This window comes from Trachinotus anak, unplaced genomic scaffold (assembly GCF_046630095.1).
Source record: "Trachinotus anak isolate AG129_WGS33_773 ecotype Australia unplaced genomic scaffold, CSIRO_AGI_Tana_v1 ptg000022l, whole genome shotgun sequence".
Taxonomy (NCBI): domain Eukaryota; kingdom Metazoa; phylum Chordata; class Actinopteri; order Carangiformes; family Carangidae; genus Trachinotus; species Trachinotus anak.
In genome coordinates this window covers 1,564,216-1,584,667 of record NW_027273873.1, presented here as the reverse complement: position 1 = coordinate 1,584,667, position 20,452 = coordinate 1,564,216, and the positions used below count along the sequence as shown (strand labels likewise).

At 39.7% G+C, this 20,452-nt stretch overlaps 3 protein-coding genes and 1 long non-coding RNA gene across 6 annotated transcripts; 3 read left to right on the top strand and 1 right to left on the bottom strand.

Moving 5' to 3' along the window:
• Positions 1–7: 7 nt before the first annotated feature.
• Positions 8–6,794, bottom strand: LOC139606504 (uncharacterized). The gene is made up of 4 exons (XR_011684637.1): positions 6,677–6,794; positions 2,274–2,411; positions 2,057–2,116; positions 8–1,793 (listed from the first exon to the last, which is right to left on the bottom strand). It is a non-coding gene; the product is annotated as an uncharacterized lncRNA (long non-coding RNA).
• LOC139606502 (L-rhamnose-binding lectin SML-like) lies at positions 2,494–8,549 on the top strand. Its single transcript, XM_071458699.1, has 10 exons — positions 2,494–2,509; positions 4,328–4,385; positions 4,695–4,727; positions 4,964–5,065; positions 5,435–5,570; positions 6,362–6,471; positions 6,564–6,608; positions 6,711–6,843; positions 6,965–7,068; positions 8,012–8,549. Exons 2-10 carry the CDS (start codon positions 4,355–4,357, stop codon positions 8,035–8,037), a joined length of 720 nt encoding a protein of 239 aa, XP_071314800.1. The 5' UTR covers positions 2,494–2,509; positions 4,328–4,354; the 3' UTR covers positions 8,038–8,549.
• A 1,663-nt stretch (positions 8,550–10,212) lies between these two features.
• LOC139606503 (L-rhamnose-binding lectin SML-like) lies at positions 10,213–14,478 on the top strand. 3 transcript variants are annotated; one of them, XM_071458700.1, is made up of 11 exons: positions 10,213–10,253; positions 10,531–10,557; positions 10,758–10,854; positions 12,205–12,237; positions 12,344–12,400; positions 12,563–12,698; positions 12,841–12,950; positions 13,313–13,357; positions 13,545–13,677; positions 13,807–13,910; positions 14,083–14,478. In XM_071458700.1, exons 3-11 carry the CDS (start codon positions 10,824–10,826, stop codon positions 14,091–14,093), a joined length of 660 nt encoding a protein of 219 aa, XP_071314801.1. In that variant the 5' UTR covers positions 10,213–10,253; positions 10,531–10,557; positions 10,758–10,823; the 3' UTR covers positions 14,094–14,478. The 3 variants fall into 3 exon arrangements, with proteins under 3 accessions (XP_071314801.1, XP_071314802.1, XP_071314803.1); XM_071458701.1 differs by lacking the exon at positions 10,213–10,253 and adding an exon at positions 10,257–10,273; XM_071458702.1 differs by lacking the exons at positions 10,213–10,253; positions 10,531–10,557 and adding an exon at positions 10,648–10,666.
• A 3,974-nt stretch (positions 14,479–18,452) lies between these two features.
• Positions 18,453–20,386, top strand: LOC139606496 (L-rhamnose-binding lectin SML-like; the record flags this gene model as incomplete). Its single annotated transcript, XM_071458689.1, has 6 exons — positions 18,453–18,565; positions 18,855–18,964; positions 19,057–19,101; positions 19,204–19,336; positions 19,458–19,553; positions 20,173–20,386. Coding segments are annotated over 6 exons (534 nt in total), but the record flags the coding sequence as incomplete, so codon positions are not given.
• Positions 20,387–20,452: the final 66 nt, after the last annotated feature.

Here is a 20,452-nt window from a genome sequence, read left to right as displayed (position 1 = left end):
CTGGATTTGAAGTGGAGGTCTGTGAGCCAAATCTGTCCCTCCAGGAATATTTCTCTCCTGTAAGAAGCTGCACTTTTCACTTCCATCGTTTCTCTCAAGGTTTTATTTGGTTATTTGTCACACCCAGTTCCAGTAGATAGAAACATATCTACTCTGGAATAATCTTTCTTCATGTTCATACAAGATACAGTCGTGATGCACTTATGTGCACTGAGGATAATCCTGGGCTCTCTGACAGGTGTGGCTGTGGTCAAACGGTCTGTGTTTCAGTTTCCACCGTTCTGAGGTCAGTTATGATACGGCGCGAATTACACGCATGCGCAGACGTGTGCAGAAACAAAACTTCCGCATTAACACCAAGGTAAAGCTGTAGCAAGTAAACGAACCATTTGTCATCGATTTATCATCCGTGTGGAGGATCTGCTGTAAATGTGACCAGTTTGAGACAGAATATTGTTACAGAGCAGAGCAGCTCCTTTAAGGAATAACTCCGAACGGAGGCTGTGTGCGTGGCGGGAGAGAAAGAGAGAGAAACGGAGAGAGAGCGGTGATGCTGGCGGCCGGAGCAGAACGTTAGCTCGTTAGTTAGCAGTTAGCAGTTAGCAGTGAACGTAGCAGCTCTTTGAATGTTCACTTTAGGCTGTTTGTCAGTAAATAAAAGCTACGACTCCTCAAGACCGAAGTTCCTGCATCTCTGAGCTTCAGCTACAGTCCAGAAGATGAGCCAGGAAGGTTAACAACACTGAGGCGGGAAAATACTGGATTCTACATTGTCGTTGGACTGTGTCAGTGTCATTTAACAGTAAATATTAGATATGTTTCCTCCATACTGCACATTTGATATGTTTACTGTCAGTTTAGAAGAATAATCCTAAAACTTGTTCAGACAGGAAGGAGTAAGGTGAAGATGTCCGGGTAAAGAGCAGCAAGATGGAGGAGAGAGACTCTGAGCTCAGGAGAGACAGACAGCACAAAACCATGAGACAGGACGGGCCCTGAATTATGAGAGATTTGCTGCTACTGCTGTCATGAAAAGGTATGTTTCAGTCTGCTCCATATTTTTGACACTGGTGTAGTAAACAGCTGAATTGCACATATATTTTTTTATTTTTTTGGGAGGGGGAAGGGGGTTGCTTTGGTCTCTCTTTATATATATCTGTAAAAGTCACAGCATACCAATCGCACAGCCTCTAAAATTGCACTCTGACTGAACACCAGCAACACACACACACACACACATACACACACACACACACACTAGAATCAGACTGTGGCAGTTTTAACCAGGGGCAATTTAGCATTAAACAAGCTGTAATTATGCTCAAAGAAATAAAGAAAATAATTGTTGGCAGAGGTTCATCTCAGACACATGTAACACTGAGTGTGGAGTCTTTCATGTTTCAGAAAGCCCTGCCCTTTATGGCACACCTGTCAGCTGTTGGGTCTGACAGGCACCTTGTCTGGCCCAGTGTATTATAGTCTATATATGGTTATATGAGTGAACGTCATTAATCCACATAAGGGGATTAATGACGTTAACTCTCTGGTTGTCAACAGGTTGCAGCAGACAACCTAAGAAGACATACTGCTACTTCAATAGTAAAGTACATTAGTGTAGACATTTAAATAAAACAATGTAAAAACAACTGATAAATTATCTGAGCGAAACACACAAGGTAAAACTCTGCATGAACTTCTGCCATCAAGCTTAACTGTAAATGTAACATCCAAAGAAATTCAAGTATAAATAGGAACACCTAACCTGGCGCATTGACTTCATTTGAGACCGATCTCTGAGGACATAAAGAGCACATAGTTTAAATTGGCTCCCACAGTCACACTGATTTATCTCTGCTATAAAACACATGCAATGGTACAGTAATAGTGATGGGACTAATATTATGTCTTTGTTACTGGTGATAATTTCTGCAGGAGGAGGAACAGTGTACAGCAGTTAAAGTTTCCCTCTAAATGTATTTGATTTGTATGTATGATGATTTGACCATAAGCGGTCCATATACTAGATTTTGAGGAAATATCAGAGAATTTTACCTACTACAATTAACAGCGTACTCATCAGAGAGAGGAGGAAAACAGAGTGAAAACGTGATGCCATCTGTGGAAATACATACAACAAAACAAACTGAATGTGTCGTCTTTTCCAGAACATAGTGACCTGATGTACTGTAAGCCTGAATGACCTAAGAGAACTAACTATTGATATACTGTATATGAGAAATTCAGTTGATAGGTAGAAAACCTATAAACGTTACCTTAGCTGTAGTGATGTCTGACACAGGATGAAGAACAAATAGGCAGGTTGTCAAGAAGCAGAAGATCTGTCCTTATAAACCCTGTCAGGTTTCTTTGATCCTGAGATTTGAACCTCACCAGACATGGGGATTTCCCTCCTGTGATAAAATATGTTTTCTCAGATAAAATATTTTTTGTCTCTCTTTCAGAAAAACAGAACATTTCCTGTGTGTCTCTGTGGATCAGCTACCATCAGGTACACTTACACCGTTATACTTTACATTACATTATGTTTTCAGGTTGTCTGTCTGTCCATCTCATTCCGGTGAACAAGATATCTTATTAACAGTTTAAGGGAACTTCTTCAGATTAGCCACAAACACTTCACTTGGACGAAAGGATGACCTGATTTAGATTTTGTTGGCCAAAGGTCAATGTCACAGTGACCTCACAAAACACCGTTTTGGCCTTGTGAACATGATATCTCTTTACCAACTCAGGGGAATTCATTCAAATTTGGTACAAACATTCACTTGCACTCAAGTGAGCGTTTGTAAACAAGTGTACTAGTAGATTACTACTAGTGTAATCTTTAGCTGTAGTTTGCTAATAGTGGTGCCTGGGGATTGAAAATGTCTTACTTTGGTTTATCTTTCTGCAAAGTTGCAATCTCTTGTGGTGCTTGGATCATAAAAATGGTCATGTCTCAACACTTTGGAAAATGTAATAAATCCCCAGAAAAAATCTTTTTTTAACGGTGGAAATCCTACATGGGGCAAACAGGTAAAGATTATATTTTAAAAAAAATCAGGCCCACCGGACAAACAAGCTCTGCAGGTGCTAATCAAATGAAGATACAAAGAAGCGTCTCACAAAAACTGTTTTGGCACCCAAACTTGGGAGGAACCACATATTTGACATTGTTGATGGCGCTGTCCTCATTTTAAGCATACCACAAAGCTCATCTGGAACAGTGGAAAAAAAAACAACCCAACACTTTTTCCTCTGTTGAGTCATCCTATAGTGGCATGGCATTGTCAGTCAGCCACTTTGGTTCAGACTGAAACATCCCAACAACTATTGTATAAATTGCTGTGATATTTTGTCGAGGTCGTGTCCAGACGATGAAGCCCATTGAGTTAACTGATCCCCTGACTTCTCCTCTTGCACCACCATCTGGTTTTAAGTGAAATTTCTCAACACCTATCACATACTGTAGTAATAATAAGAAATGTTTAAATATCACTGTGGTCTTTCCAATAGACGACTCAACACAATAATCCTGTTGTTAGACAAAGACACATTGCTGCGTTTTTGGCCTCTTCAAGGGTCAATGACAAATAAAGCTTTAAAAAAGTTTTTTTTAAAAGTCTTTTCAAAATGGATATAATGCACATTTTTGAAATTTCAAACACGTCTTATTTGTAAAGCAACATTTCAAAGTTTTTAAATTCATTTTTTGACTTCATCACCTGAAAAATTACATATGGCGCAACCAAATGATTTTAAAACCTTAGGATTGGAACACATAACTACACACAAAAGTTCAGGTTACTGCTTGCTACCCTCTGTGGTGTTGAGGATCCTCTGTGTCGCTAGATCTAAACTGACAATATTCTCTGTATCAGTGTCAGGGGGGTTCGATTGAAGCTGTTCAGCTATGGGGGATTTATCCATTGACTCTGGTGTGAAATTCAAAATTTCCTCCACAGGTCTTTTCCTTCCCCTGTACTTTCTTTGGTCTTGCTTCCACTGTTGCCTCACTTTATTCTGCTCTATTGTGGACAGCTGGCTGATGGGTGGTGTTATAATTTTCCCCTCTCTATTCAACCTATAACTAACTGTAATCACCTCACACATTCTATTCACAATGCATACACATGTTTTTTAAGAGCAAGCCAAGATAAAAGACCTGTGCATGGGAGGTGGTGCTGGTGCCAATCACAATTAACCTAATCTACTGATTTGCATACATCCAGTAAATGATAAATTCCAGCTACAGTTGGGTGGGAGCCAGGTGTACATCTTGACCCGGCAGTATAAATACAGGTATTCCCATTTAATCTACATTCAGTCTAGCTGATAACCTGCTACAGAAACCATGCTCCTCTTCAGACTCAGCAGCACACTGGGTGAGTACACGACCGTCTGTGTTTATATAAGTTCTTCTTTGAATCTTTGAATCTTTGATTGGATAAGATTTCTGCTTTCTTGTTGAAGAGGCTGAGTTATAAATAATAATATTATTATTATATTATTATTATCTTGCTCTCAGGAGGGGTGGGGCTGCCTTTTTCATAACTGTCATCATGACAAAGAAGGTTTCAGCTTGTTTGACATTTTTCCCATTAATTCACTGAACACTGCTGAAGTGGATTTACCCAGAAATTACAAGATAAATGAAATTAACTATGTCTGACAGTTAAATGTTTCTCTTTCAGTGCTGGCAGCAACATGTCTTCTCGCGGGTTTAGGTAAATGATGTTTTTAATTGCTGTATGACAGTGCTTGCACACCTTTTTTCATCATGTGTCTTTATGCTAAGCTTATACTTCCATTTTGATAGATAATTATTACATTATTTGCATCATTTGGTCAAACGTGTAGATAATTCAGCCTCCATGTGAGACGCTTCGGTTTGTGATTGTGTGTTTTTGAAACTTATTTTGGGGACTAACAAACAATTTATAAAACAAACTTTTCATTCCAGGCTTCACCTGCCCCCAGCACTATAAGCCCACTGTGACCCCCCTGTCCACAGAGAGGGTGATCACCTGTGATTCCCTCAACAATGTCCAACGCCTCAGCTGTGGTACGTGGCATTTAAGAAATAAGGCTGTGCATGCAAATGGAGTTCATTAATACACACCCACACACCCAGAGGTGCATCTTGTGAACTGGCAACTGTGTGAGGCCCCAGGCTGTTCGGGGCCCCTCAATGTGCATCTAAATCGAGCAGTTTAATGGTAAAAACATGTTGTATGTAGGCTGTTTCTTAGACTATGTAACTGAAGCATCATGAATAGAGCACTGGAATGAATTTACTATTGTTAACTTTGTCTGTTCTGACAAAAGCAAATCATTCTGTAAGTTTTCCTCTTTTTTTTTTTTTTTTGCTCTCTGACTGTATTAAAATTTTTCCTCTCTGTCCTTGTTTAATTTCTCCCTCTGTGGTGTGTAGAAGACGGAGTGATCAGTGTGGTGACAGCTCTGTATGGACGTGCAGACAGGGAGACCTGCAGCGAGGGCAGACCTCCAAACCAGCTGACCAATACAGCGTGTTCTCAGGAGGGCACTCTGGGTGTCCTCAAGACAAGGTACACCCCCACTACTTCACTGAAATTACAAAAAAAACACTTGACAGTTGATGCAGTTAGTCCCCCCTCTTACTCAGGTGTGCACTATGTCACAAGTAGTAAGGCTGATAACTGAGCCAGTTATTATATCAGATGCAGGTGTGGGGAAGGACATTGTGGACTTGTAAACGTATATTGAAATGATCGCCATGAAATTTGAAAATTGTGGCCTCCTCAGTATGAATTGTAAAAACTTGGTGATCTTCTAAGTTTTCTTCCAGTGCCTGTTTGTCCAAATTAAAGTCTTGACCTTGCCCTGTAAAGTGCCTTGAGATAATGTATATTATGATTTGGCGCTATACAAATAAAATTGAATTGAATTGAATTGAAAATTGCAGTCTTCAGGCTGGCACATGCAGTACCTGCAAAGCTAATGACGTTCCCATCAGCTTTGTATTTAATTCTAATTATAAAAATGTAGCATTTTGATACACCAAGATGGTAAACATGGAAAACATTAAACCTGCTCACTATCAGCAGTGAGCATTGCAATTATCTGAGCATGTTGAAGTTAGTATTCAGCCAACATTAGTACAAACTCATAGTACTGCTAGCATGTAAATAGCATGTAAATAATGCTGAGGTGCATTTGTTTCATAGAATTAAATATTAGATTCAGCACCCCTCCCCCCAACAATACATTTCATACACTCCCTTAGACTGACTGAGGGTGAGTCTCTGTGATACAGATTTGTGAGGGAAGTTTGTGACTGAATAAATCTGGAAATGAGCTGTGTGTTGTCTCTCTGCAGGTGTGATGGCAAGAAAGTGTGCGAGTTCAACACAAACGTTGTCCGTACCTCTGACCCCTGCCGAGGCATTTACAAATACCTGGACACCACCTACGCCTGCTTCCCAGCAAGTCAGTCTCGATTGTGTGTTTAATAAAAGTTACACAAACCGTTAAGTTTGATCAGGACAACATGTCTAATGTGACTCTTGTCACTTTGACAGTCCACAGTGTCACATGTGAGCACTCCTTGGCCACCCTGCAGTGTGGTAAGATCTGAATTATTTTTAATGTGATAAAATGTGTGGTTATGTTTTCTTAGCATTTCAACCCTCACCTGAACGTCTTACTGCTCCTCCTCTTCTTGTCAGATGAGGGGCAGGTCATTCAAGTGTACGGTGCTGATTACGGACGTCGGGACCAGACCACCTGCTCTTTCCAACGTCCTGCCGGTCAGGTCCGAAACGTCCAGTGCTCAAGGCCCACTAACAAAGTGGCTGAAAGGTGCGGTTGCCCACTCTTTCTGTAAAACAGGAGGGATGAATGCCATATGTTGATACATACAGTTCCCATTCTCCAGTGCACATTCAAGCCTGTATTCACTCACATCACTCTGCTTCCACAGCTGTAACGGGAAAAGCAGCTGCACTGTCAAAGCGAGCAATTCCCTGTTCGGAGACCCCTGTGTCGGCACTTACAAGTACCTGGAGGTGTCTTACAGGTGTCAGTGTAAGTAGCTCAAAGGTCCTTCTGGGCTGTTTCACTCCACTAAAGCTAGTTTGTGATCCCAAAGAGCAAAACATCCTGACACAGAGCACGCTGAGTGCCTGCCCCCCAAGAGCAGCTGTCCCAAAAGAGAGCTTGAAAAACGCACAGTGTGATACTTCTGCCTCTAGGGCTCTCTCAGTCACAACTAGGGTTGCACATCTCTCTGTGATAAATGATTCGATATGCATCTAGATACACGATTCGATTCAAAAACAATATCCTTTTATTACAGACCGATTCGATACGAATCGATATCATACAGTGTAAGAATGATACGATTTGATCCTATGGTTAATATTTGTTGTAGATATTTTATATAATAAAGAAGCCAAGTCTATGAAAGTGACAGTACAATAGTTTCTTTTTAAATATGTAAAAGACTGGCACTGCCAAAAAAAAAAAACAGAACAACAAAATCCCATGTCAATGTATTTATTTTTAGACATGGACCAAAAAAAAGTCTGGCTGAATCGTTGGATGGGAACTCCAGAGGTAAAAGTAGCACAGAATAGTAACAACAAACTTTGTTCGCGTTGTTTTAGAGACCTGGCACGTGTGTAATGCCGCCAACCGATTCAAAGTCTCGCCATATCCATGACTCTATAACCAATTCATCTAGGAATTCATTGATAATTCGTATCGATTGAAGAGGCTGCTACCGATGCAGCCGTATCTCTCACTTGTTGAACCGAAGATCCGGTCGCATCGGTTTATCGTTCACAACCCTAGTCACAACCATAACAAAAGATGGTGCTGGGTGATATCATGAAATAGCATGGAAGGTCAAGAATGAACTTTGACTCACAGTGTGTAAAACACTGCTTTAGAAAACATTATCCTGCAGGAACAGAATATTTTTATGTTTTCAGTAACTAAAGTCAATATTTTATCTGTTCTTTTGCAGATCCCATGCATGAAATGGATCCCTGAACCCAAAATAACATCACAATTTTCCATGCTTGAAATGAAGTAAATTTGTTCATGGTACATTTAATTAATTTTCTCTACTGCAGTTTTCTTTTTTTCTTTTATTTGGAATCACGTGACAGCGATAGTACACATTGTCTCCATTGTTAATTCCTTTTTACAGAATGATCCATCTTTTTTTAGTATCTTTTTTAAAAAAATGTATAATGCAATTATAAAAATAAACAGAACAAGAAAACGGGGTGTGTCCCATTGTGATAAAAATAAATAAATAAATGGATAAAAGAATTAAATTAATTTAAACAAAAGAAGGGAATTTCAGGGAAATTATACATTTTCCATTCCTTCCAGATGTCTTTTTGATCTCTGCAGCCTCATGGAGATAGTGATTCTTTCCATTACAAATACTTCATAAGTGATATCGTACCAGTCCTTTTCTCTGTTTTATTTCATTTATTTGACTGTAACTTTTTCTGTTTTCATTGTGCTCTTCAAATAAACTTGCCTTGCATTGACCTCTTGTCTGGCCTTGTGTAATTTACATTAAAATATAACACAGTAAGGTTCAAAGCTGTAGCTGCCACTGTGCACAGCAGGGTCATGTCCAAGGTGGTATTTCTGTAATCTATAACATCTTTTGTATATAGTATTCTTGCTAAAACTTACATCTTTTTTTAGAATAAATATCTTAAAATTTACAAAGATTTATAAACAGATGATAGATCAATAGCATAGTTTGACTAAATGGATTGTAAAACTTTGTGTTAATTATTTTTGTAAAATTTTGTCACAATTGTGTGAAGTCTTGGAAAAAAATGTTTCTCTCCTGTAAGAAGCTGAACTTTTTGCTTTAAAAGAATATAGTGAGTACAGCCTTTCTCAGCTTCTGTACTGTAGCACCACTGCGCATTTACATTACATTGATGAAGGTTTGTTGTGACACATTTTACCTCCATCAGAAGAATTACAGCTCCTGTGATTTGGATATTCCACTCAGTCATATTGTGATTTTGATAACATTGAGATTAGTTGTTCAGCCCTACATGTATAACTCTATTTACAAGAAATGACTTTTATATTAAAGTCACCATCAAGTAGCCAGTTAGCTACTTTAACTAGTTTTCTATATCTACCTCATTCTTTTAACCCAAGCTAGGATGAAGACCTTTAGTGAAGCATGTAAACTAGAATATTATGTGAAGGGATAATTCAGTGCCTTTGTTTGTTGGAGGTGAAGAAATAAGAATAAACTTAACTTAAACCTCTAATTCTGATACTGTGTATAGTCCTGGAAATGAACAAACTCAGAGTTCACATTACAAAGCTGAAGCAGACTTTGTTTTTGAAACTGCAGTAATTAACTCACACCTCTGGGAGGCACTGTTGAGGAGCCTCACTATCGAGACTGTGGAGGGAAGATGTCCTGGTTCTTAGAGATGTAACTGAACACTCCAGACAATCAGCTGCCTTTGTTCTCTGTTAAATTAACAGAAAATAACATCAGTTACATCGGGCTTGTGGCGTGGCTGAGAGCGGTGACTGCTTTGTTGTGACATCACAAAGTTCCAGAAGTCCTGACGGCTGGTTTTAAGGCTCAGTGTCTGAATACAGGCTGTGTGCATTTCTCTGTGGACTGAGGCTTTGATACTTTCACAGTATTAATATAGAACCTAGACCTGCTTTATAATCACAAACACATGGACGTCTACCTTTAGACTGGGTGGAACTTTAAAACAAGTTGGAAAAAATAACTTTAATTGAACACTTATGTGTGAACTCCACAGTGTTGATGACAAAGTCCTGTTTAATAAATAAAGCAGGAAGCATTACTTTATTCCTTCTTATCAAAAAATCAATAAACTTCCAGGAGGATAATCAATTCTAAGCTTTGGTGTTTCCTCATTCCAGATTTATGGGACTCACAATAGTGTTTCCTCAGTTCCTGTTATTGTTGTTTACATGAAAAGTACGACACAAAAAAGTCTGATTGATTGGAGGCCACTGTGCTTTTGAAACTTTCAATGCATCAGAAATGTTTTTGCAGCCTTCTGAGCTCTGCAGGCAGCTCCTTCCTCCTCATTGATATGTATTGTCAGCTGTGAGACCTGATATCCACAGGTGTGTCTCTGTCCAAATCATGTCCAATCAGCTGAATTGACCACAGGTGGACTCCTATCAAGGTGTCAAAACATCTCAGAGATGATATAGATAAGAGAAATGTGAGGAACCTGAGCAAAGTGTCTGTATACTAAACGTCAATGTTATGTTTAAATTTTTCCTATTTAACACATTTGCAAAAATATCTAAACTTTTGTTTTGGCTTTGTCATTATGAGAAATTGAGTGTGGACTAATAGGGGAAAATGAATTTCAAGGATTTTAGGATGAAGCTGCTACATGACAAAATGTGAAAAAAGTGAAGGGGTCTGCAGACTTTCTGAATTAACTGGACTGTTCATAAACTCCTTATGAAAATGTGTTCATTTTATGTTTCTAGGTTACACACACCTGATCTGAGGGAGAGGTGAGAAAAGTCTCCTTCCTCCTTTAGATAATATTGGATCAGTTAGTAATTTAGTATCTGTTATCACAGTCTGGACACACCCAGAAAACCATACATTCCAACTTTGATAGTGAGTTTACATTTTAACACAGCTGAACAGTAGCCATTGTTTGTCATTTACTGTACAACATGTGAAACACATTTTATGGTTCTCGACCCAGCATTATAAATACAGGTGTGTCCAATTCAACTACAGTCAGTCCGACTGTTCACCTGCCTCAGAAACCATGCTCCTCTTCAGACTCAGCAGCACACTGGGTGAGTACACGACCGTCTGGGAAAATAATTACTGGGTTTATAAAAGTTCTTCTTTGAATTTTGATTGGATAAGATTTCTGCTTTCTTGTTGAAGAGGTTGAGTCCCGTCATTATATCTGATTGGCGGTTCAGGACGCTGGATGGAGTAACTGTTATGAGATGAACCAAGTGTTTTTCACTGTCATCTGTCTGGTAGAAAGTCCAGTGTATGTCTACAGCCATGCCTGTATGTCCTGAGCTAATTAGCAGATGTGATAATTTTGTTGGTATTTGAACATAAACCAGTGTTGGACAAACTGTAAATACGACCTGATGATGTTACCAGAGGTTCAACAAAATCCATGAATGTTTGTACCAGCCTGTGAATATTCTCATTTGTCCAGGTCGTAGTATCTCAAAGGAGTTTTAAATCGAAAGCAACTGGACTTGGTTATTTGTCTAGGAAGACGTTTCACCTCTCATCCAAGAGGCTTCATCAGTTCTTTCTCGCACCTGGTCAGGCTGGGACTTGGACCAGCTGTCAAATGGTTGATTTATTTCAGTGAGGACCAACGTGACGGTTGATGATTAATTCCTCCAGTGACCACGGTTAAAGCTCCACAGATATATATTTTCAAAGTTATTTGAATTTTGTACATCCAGCTGGAGCAAAAGGAACAAGACATTAAACATGTTTAGTGAACTTGCAAATGTGGCATTTTAACGTGGTGCAATTTATCAGTTTTGTCTTTAAAGCTCCACACAGTCTAAAGGTAGATGTCCATGTGTTTGTGATTATAAAGCAGGTCTAGGTTCTATATTAATACTGTGAAAGTATCAAAGCCTCAGTCCACAGAGAAATGCACACAGCCTGTATTCAGAAACTGAGCCTTAAAACCAGCCGTCAGGACTTCTGGAACTTTGTGATGTCACAACAAAGCAGTCACCGCCCTCAGCCACGCCCCAAGGTCCGCCCACCTGGACCCTCCATCCAACTGTGCAGGATTTGGTTTCTCTGAGTGTTTACCTGAAATCTGCTATATTTTTATTGATCAGTCAGTCAACAGTCAGCCAATCAGAAGAGAGTCTCAGATCCTCTCTTCTGATTGGCTGACTGACCTGTTGTTACCAGAGCTCCAGAGAGAAGCCTGAGAGAGGAGATGTAAAACTACACTGAGATGGTTTTTGGTTCTTAAAAATATATCCTCTGATTGTTGTCAACACTTCAAAAAGTGTAAAAAAGCATTTTTATTTAACAACCTCTGTGTTTGTTTTCTAAAGGTTTAACATGACATTTAGGTTCTGTTCGTTCAGATGTTTCAGCTCGTTCAGAAGTTTGACTGATTTTTGACAGTGATGTTTCTTTTTCAGTGCTGGCAGTGACCTGTTTGCTCATGACAGCAGGTAAATATAAAATGAATCTAGTATTGTTATCTTCTGTAATCTACACACTTTCTTTTTACATACATGTCCTGAAGACATTTGAACTCACACTTTCACATGTTTTTAGATGTTTCCACAGAAAGAATTATCACCTGTGAAAACGGCAACCAACGTCTAAGCTGTGGTATGATTGAGGTCTAAAGCTTTGTCCACAACAACACATTTAGTCTGGACAACAAGAACAAAACAATAACAATTCAGTTCAACTCAATTCAGTTTTATTTACATATTGCCAAATAGCACTTTACAGAGAGAGGTCAAGACCTTTCACACTTTGTTGTTACAGACACTGGAGTGATCAGCGTGGAAGCAGCTCTGTATGGACGAGCAGACAGAGAGACCTGCAGTGAAGGACGACCCCCTCAGCAGCTCAGCAACACACAGTGCTCTCTGCAGGGGACTGTGGACCGCCTGAGGAAAAGGTAAACAGCCAGGCTGGTAGCTTTTAAAAGCTCACCAGCTATATATATATATATATATATATATATATATATATATATATATATATATAGCCACGGGAAAAACTGTATTCAGTTTGTTTTTTCCTCTTCGTGTTTCCTGTAGGTGTGATGGCAAGAAAGTGTGTGAAATAAATGCAAACGTCATCCGCACTTCTGATCCCTGCAAAGGCATCTTTAAATATCTGGAGACCAACTACACCTGCTTTCCAGCAGGTCAGTAACACATCTGCATGTGTAGCATAGCATTATTAGCACCATTCACACAAGCTTCACAGAAGATCAGAACAGTTTTGAGACAGTAACGAGACAGGAGTCAATACAACTATGTCACCTTACTCCGGAAACTTTTCAGCCAGGAGAACTTCATGGACTCTGTATTTAATGAAATGATTGACAGTCCTCAAGACAACATGACAGCTGGGAATAATCAGAGAAAACAGACAGGAGCGATTAGCACAAGAAGCTTGTTTCCAGCTGGTTTGCATGTCAGCAGTTCAGCCTCCAGCACTATTGATGAATTTCCTGGTGTGACTGAGCCGTTAATCGTGTGCTGTCTAATCTGCTTTACGTTACAGATCACCTTGTTATATGCGAGCACTCTTCAGCAAAACTACACTGTGGTAAGACCTTTTTTTTGTTTGTGGTTTTTGTAGTTTTATTTATCTACATGGGCGTGTGTATGTACATATGGCATTCTGTTCTATTCTATTCTATTCTATTCTACTCTATTCTATTCTATTCTGTATTCTGTAGCATTTTCATTTTATTTCATCACTCCTCATCGACTTGTCCTCCTCTTCTGCTCAGATGAGGGGCAGGTTATATTTGTGTACGGTGCTGATTATGGACGCCGCGACCAGACCACCTGCTCCTTCCAGCGTCCTGCCTCTCAGATCCAAAAAGTCCAGTGCTCAAGTCCCACAACCAAAGTGGCTGAAAGGTGCAGCTGACCGCTCTTTGTTGATTTAAATTTCAGGTCCAAAATCAGTCAATACCGATGGACTCCTCATTAACTTTAGAACTGGAGTACAGTGATAACTACTCACATCGCATCACTCTGCATCCACAGCTGCACCGGAAAAAACAGCTGCACTATAAGAGCGAGCAACTCAGTGTTTGGAGACCCCTGTGTCGGCACTTACAAATACCTGGAGGTGGCTTACGTATGTCAGTGTAAGTAATTCAAAAGCCCTTAGGTGCTGAATGTAATGCTGCAAACACACAAATACTATAAAAACACCACAACAGAGCTGTGATGAAAAAATAAAAAAGAAACAGCGATTGAATATCACTTATTTCTGCAGCTGTGCTGTTTAACATGAATTTGTTGTCTGTTCTCTTGCAGATCCTTTGTGAACACATTGAGATCACAATAATATCAGAATATTGTCAGTAGCATCAAGAATAAATCAGCAAAATGTCTCATCAGTCTATGATCAAATTCAATGACTAGAGAAGTGTGGGATTTAATCGATTCATAAAATATTGTAGTATAAATGAAAAACACTATGTTTGATTGTTTTTTTTCTACTGCACTTGTATTGCCTTAATTAAATCTGGGTGTATTTTCCTTTTATTTCATTATGCTGGAATCAACTGAGTTCATTTCCCATTAAATTGTGTTTTAATATATTTCAATTGTTCAATTGTTGTATCTTGCCTCTTTATTCGTAAAGTGCTATACAAATAAACCTGCCTGGCCTTGTTTTACATAATCACACTAAAATATTGATATGTCACAGTTAGACATCCAATGATGTTTGTTTTGTAATGATGTAACTGTGGACTTTCAGTCATTCAGACTGTGGCATGAAAAAGCACATCTTCCGCACAGGGCATGAACACATGAATGAGTGTCAGTGGAGAGTAGGAGCCATATTGATGAGACATACTGAGAGAGACTACTCTTATTGTTCATTTCTCTTCTGTATGGAGGATAATTATGGGAGGTTTTGGACTTAAATACTGAAGAACGCTTAAAAACATGATGATTCTCAGGCCAGTTCTGAGCCACATAGAGAGTCTTTTTTCTGTGATTTTTAACCAGATGCATAGATGTTTATTCACAGAGTGAGACTGAGTTATAACTCAGAGAAGAAGCCTGATTTTTTTGAAGCAATTTGTGGTTCTCAGGTTAGAGCACCTGCCTGCACCTGCCCCCTTCACCTCACACAGTATTTTTAAATGTTATATTGTGGATAAAAGAGTTTTTGGAGATGTAATTTATTCATGTGCATCATATCAGCTCTTTGGCAGCCAGATCTCATTTTATTACAGTAAATGTGCTTCATATAAATGTGGAAGCTTAATTTTAATTACTCTGCTGCTCTGGTATCTGAGAACATATTAAATGCATTCTACAGTTTCTCTTTAATAGCTTTTATACTGTACTGTGCTTTAACATCCATCTGTAAATAGCAGGCACCTCCTGCTCTTCAGGCCTAACGGAGGTCGATGCTCTTAGAACAGGACAATTTATTACTAGCAGTTCAGTGGGAGACAACATTCACATTGTGGCAGATGTTTGATGTTTGCTGAACACCCCAACGTTACTCAACACTGAGCTGTTTGCTGTGCTGTCGTGATATTTGCTTATTGATTACCTTTCACCCCTATTTACTGTAGCCCTGAGGGATTGGATATAAAAAAACACACACAACTAAAACACATTAATTAATTGAATTAACACATTAATTCAATCAATTTGACAACATATGCGCCATCCACCCCCCGGTGGGTTGTGAAGGTATTGCAGTTGGGCCAGCAAATCATGTTTAAAAGCTTCATATGGATTCATTATGATGTAAGTCCCACGGCAGCTTTATGTGACTTGATGAGTCTCCTTTTGAATTATCTAGAAGTTACGTGAGCTTTTTCAAAGATATTGTTTTTCAGGTGTTGTAATTTATGTGTTTCTTCTTTAACTTCATGGTATTTTGATTATCAGTGACTGTGGTTTACTTTTCTCTGTATGTCTGTTCCAACTGATAAGGAAGAGGTGCAGACTTTTCACTGGTCATTTGTTTTGCATACAGAGAGACAGAATAAATACCAGGTGTCAGCTTCAACCACTGGCAGTTCAGCTCTTCATCGAACACCAGATCCTCTAGCACCATGCTCTGCTCCAGACTGAGGGCCACACTGTGTGAGTACACATCTGACTGGAAAATTATGGTGTGGGTTCATATAAATGTGGAAGCTTAAATTTAGATTTTATTTATTTTGTTATTTTGTTATTTTTTGCTTTTTTTTTTTTTTTTTTACAAAAAAACTATGCCGCTCTGATATCTGAGAACATTTTAAAATAAATGCGTCCTACAGTTTCTCTGTAATAGCTGTTATACTATACTGTGCTTTAACATCCATCTGTAAATAGAAGGCATCTCCTGCTCTTCAACATGTGTGATTCAGGAGAGAGTCGGAAGTCATCAGCATAACAGTGAACAGTGAAATATTGATTAGGAACAATTGTGTTATTTATGTATAATGTAAACTCCAAAGGACCAAGGATCGATCCCTGTGGCAACCCATTTATGATGGTGAGATGGCTTGACTGAAAACCATCAACAACAACAGTCTTGAGTTCTCCCTGAGAGTTAAATTACTGAGGTGAATCACGTGCTCCTGAGTCTTATTTGGTTCACTCGCTGAGAAGTGGCCCACTGAACTGTTGCATTCGTAAACTGTTGATTCTACCTTAAGAGAACAAGGTACTTTACACAGACCTCCAGCTTGGGAAGCCTTAGAAAGTCACAGGCTATTATACATTTTGAATTATTCATCATTTGTATACCCTTGTATAACATCTAAAGTCTTTAAGTAATTCATAAAACTCAACATCCGTAGATTGGATTAATACTATTTATATTTCTGTCATCCTAACACGGAAGTTTTTCTCACTAACTCACACAGACACTGTTGAAGTGGATTTACACAGAAATATCAACATGAATGAAATGAACTTTGTCTGACACAGTTCAATGATGTTTCTGTTTCAGTGCTGGCAGCGACGTGTTTACTCACGGGTTCAGGTAAATGATGTTTGTTTGCTCTATGATAGTGCTTGCACTTCTTTTTTCATGATGCACCTTCATGTTAAGCTTACACTCCCATTCTGATACTTAATTATTGCAGCACTATTTGGACAATTGTATAAATAATTGAGCTAACAACAGTACACATTGTCCTACAATTATAACTGTAAATGCAAATGAACTGTTTATGTTTAAATAAAAAAAATCAGACTAGATAAATGACACAACCAGACTCTCAGTTTCAATTTTTGTAGAAGATGATTGAAAAAAGAGAAGAACTGAAATCACTCTTGCGTCATCTGTTTCATTCATGCACCATCACTGGCTCAGTCACCATCGTTTGGCTGTCAGCTGACTAGAAACATCCAACCTGACACTTCTCCCTATGAAGACCTGGTCCCAGCAGCATATTTTATTTGTATAGCCACAGTGAGAGAGACAGTGACATGCAGCGTGCCGACTCGAACCAGGGCTGCTGCAGTCGGGACTACGCCTTAGCATTTCATTCCAGGCTTTTCCAGTGCCCAGCTAGTTTCTGTATCCTCCGGGAGCGCCCTGGCTACGGAGAGAGTGATCACCTGTGATGACCTCAACAACGTCCAGCGCCTCAGCTGTGGTAAGTGGCATTTAAGAAATCAGGCTGGGCATGCAAACACAGTTCATGAGCACACACACACACACACACACACACACTGTAGTTTATTTTGACTCAGCCCTAAACACACTGTCCTGCTGCTCCAAATCCATCCACCACTGAAAATAGTCAGAAGCAACTGCACTGTTTTTTCTTCTTTTCTAAAAACAGTGTTGTAGGGAATTTTTTTGCTCTAAAAATAGTCAAAGTTTTTGGTTTGGGTCATTTTCATCAAACTTGTTGATAATATAGAACTATTCAATTTTATTTGTATAGCGCCAAATCATAATATACATTATCTCAAGGCACTTTACAGGGTCAGGTCAAGACCTTACTTTGTTTCAGAGAAAAACCCAACAGTTCCCACAAAGAGCAAGCGCTTGGTGACAGGGGGGAGGAAAAACTCCCTTTTAACAGGAAGAAACCTCCAACAGAACCGGGCTCAGGGTGGGGGGGGTCTGCCTCGACCGGTTGGGTTTAGGAGGAGATAAAAAGAGGGGGTGGGGGGAGGAGAGAGGAGAGAAGAGAGAGAGACCAGGAACAGCTGTGTCGGTAATGGTGTTATCAATAATAGTGACAGGTAACTAGAATTACTTCCTTGTGGTTGTCTGCCTCCGTGACTCAGACTAGTTTTAGATTACATCCCTGTTTATCCAGAGTCATAAAATATTAACCATTTGTGCAAAATTATGTCATAATTTCTGTGTGAAGTCTTGAGTAGTGGCTAAAAAGTGTTTTATGAAGTCACCACAACCTTGACCTTTGACCTTTGACCATCAAACTCTAATCACTTCATTCTTTAGTCCAAGTGAATGTTTGTGCCAAATTTGAAGAAGTTCTGTCAAGGTGTTACTGAGAGATTGTGTCCACAAAAACAGGACGTGCATACATACAGACAACCAGAAAATAATACGTCGCCTTCGTGGAGGCATAAAAACAAAGAACATCATCAGCCTCATCATGTTAATTTTCCACTGGTACGTTTTTGCTCTTTGACTGTATTAATATTTTTCCTCTCTGTCCTTGTTTAATTTGTCCCTCTGTGGGACAGCTCTGTATGGACGTGCAGACAGGGAGACCTGCAGCGAGGGCAGACCTCCAAACCAGCTGACCAATACAGCGTGTTCTCAGGAGGGCACTCTGGGTGTCCTCAAGACAAGGTACACCCCCACTACTTCACTGAAATTACAAAAAAAACACTTGACAGTTGATGCAGTTAGTCCCCCCTCTTACTCAGGTGTGCACTATGTCACAAGTAGTAAGGCTGATGCAGCACAAAACCTGAGACAGTTATTCCCAATCAGACGCAGGTGTGAGGACAGAGGCCACGCTTTGAGAGAGGCCGCCTCAGACTGACTGAGGGTGCAGGGACACTGTGTGATACAGATTTGTGAGGGAAGTTTGTGACTGAATAAATCTGGAAATGAGCTGTGTGTTGTCTCTCTGCAGGTGTGATGGCAAGAAAGTGTGCGAGTTCAACACAAACGTTGTCCGTACCTCTGACCCCTGCCGAGGCATTTACAAATACCTGGACACCACCTACGCCTGCTTCCCAGCAAGTCAGTCTCGATTGTGTGTTTAATAAAAGTTACACAAACCGTTAAGTTTGATCAGGACAACATGTCTAATGTGACTCTTGTCACTTTGACAGTCCACAGTGTCACATGTGAGCACTCCTTGGCCACCCTGCAGTGTGGTAAGATCTGAATTATTTTTAATGTGATAAAATGTGTGGTTATGTTTTCTTAGCATTTCAACCCTCACCTGAACGTCTTACTGCTCCTCCTCTTCTTGTCAGATGAGGGGCAGGTCATTCAAGTGTACGGTGCTGATTACGGACGTCGGGACCAGACCACCTGCTCTTTCCAACGTCCTGCCGGTCAGGTCCGAAACGTCCAGTGCTCAAGGCCCACTAACAAAGTGGCTGAAAGGTGCGGTTGCCCACTCTTTCTGTAAAACAGGAGGGATGAATGCCATATGTTGATACATACAGTTCCCATTCTCCAGTGCACATTCAAGCCTGTATTCACTCACATCACTCTGCTTCCACAGCTGTAATGGGAAAAGCAGCTGCACTGTCAAAGCGAGCAATTCCCTGTTCGGAGACCCCTGTGTCGGCACTTACAAGTACCTGGAGGTGTCTTACAGGTGTCAGTGTAAGTAGCTCAAAGGTCCTTCTGGGCTGTTTCACTCCACTAAAGCTAGTTTGTGATCCCAAAGAGCAAAACATCCTGACACAGAGCATGCTGAGTGCCTGCTTAGGGCCCCTGTGGCCACCAGAGGGCCCCCAAGAGCAGCTGTCCCAAAAGAGAGCTTGAATTGTTTTTTGAGACACATTAAGTCAACTATAATCATACAAAATGCCTCTGTCGGAGCAACACAGCTACAACTAATAAAACCGAAAACGAGTGGGTTACATTTACAGTGGGTGGGCAAAGGTTCAACTGTTATCAGTAGACAATACAGTACAGTACAATGAAGGAAAATTTAAGGTATTTCTTCATGAGATAACCTTGTTAGGACTCTTTGTTTATTAAAAAACATACCCGCACAAGCAACATTGTATGATGGGATGGTATATTCACTTTAAAAAAACCAACATGTGGTATGTCACTTGAGCTATCTCAGGAGCAGAGCTGCTCATGTTAAACTCTGGCACAGTAGCTTTCAAAACCTGCTCACCTGGTTGACAAACATTATCCTGCAGGAACAGAATATTTTTGTGTCGTCAGTAACTAAAGTCAATATTTTCTCTGTTCTTTCGCAGATCCCACAGTTCAACCGGGCCATTAAAGCCAAACTAACATCACATTATATATGCTTTGAATGATATAAATATAAATGAAACAGTTTTGGTTTACAGTGCATTTGATTAATTTTCTCCACTACATTTTTATTTTTGCATTTTATTTCATTTTATTCAGCTGTAACTCTTTGTTTTCATTATGCTCTTCAAATAAACTTGCCTTCATTACCTTTCATTACAGTCTGTCAGGGTAGTTTAAAGCTGTAGCTGCCACTGAGGACACCACGGTCACATCCTCAAT

Bases quoted from the DNA above. Each gene is read 5' to 3' on its own strand.
- LOC139606502 (XM_071458699.1), top strand. From the start codon at position 4,355: ATGCTCCTCTTCAGACTCAGCAGCACACTGG. The intron at 5,571-6,361 runs GTACACCCCCAC...GTCTCTCTGCAG, and splicing joins CTGGGTGTCCTCAAGACAAG to GTGTGATGGCAAGAAAGTGT. The intron at 6,844-6,964 runs GTGCGGTTGCCC...CTGCTTCCACAG, and splicing joins ACTAACAAAGTGGCTGAAAG to CTGTAACGGGAAAAGCAGCT.
- LOC139606503 (XM_071458700.1), top strand. From the start codon at position 10,824: ATGCTCCTCTTCAGACTCAGCAGCACACTGG. The intron at 12,238-12,343 runs GTAAATATAAAA...ACATGTTTTTAG, and splicing joins CTGTTTGCTCATGACAGCAG to ATGTTTCCACAGAAAGAATT. The intron at 12,401-12,562 runs GTATGATTGAGG...TTGTTGTTACAG, and splicing joins CAACCAACGTCTAAGCTGTG to ACACTGGAGTGATCAGCGTG.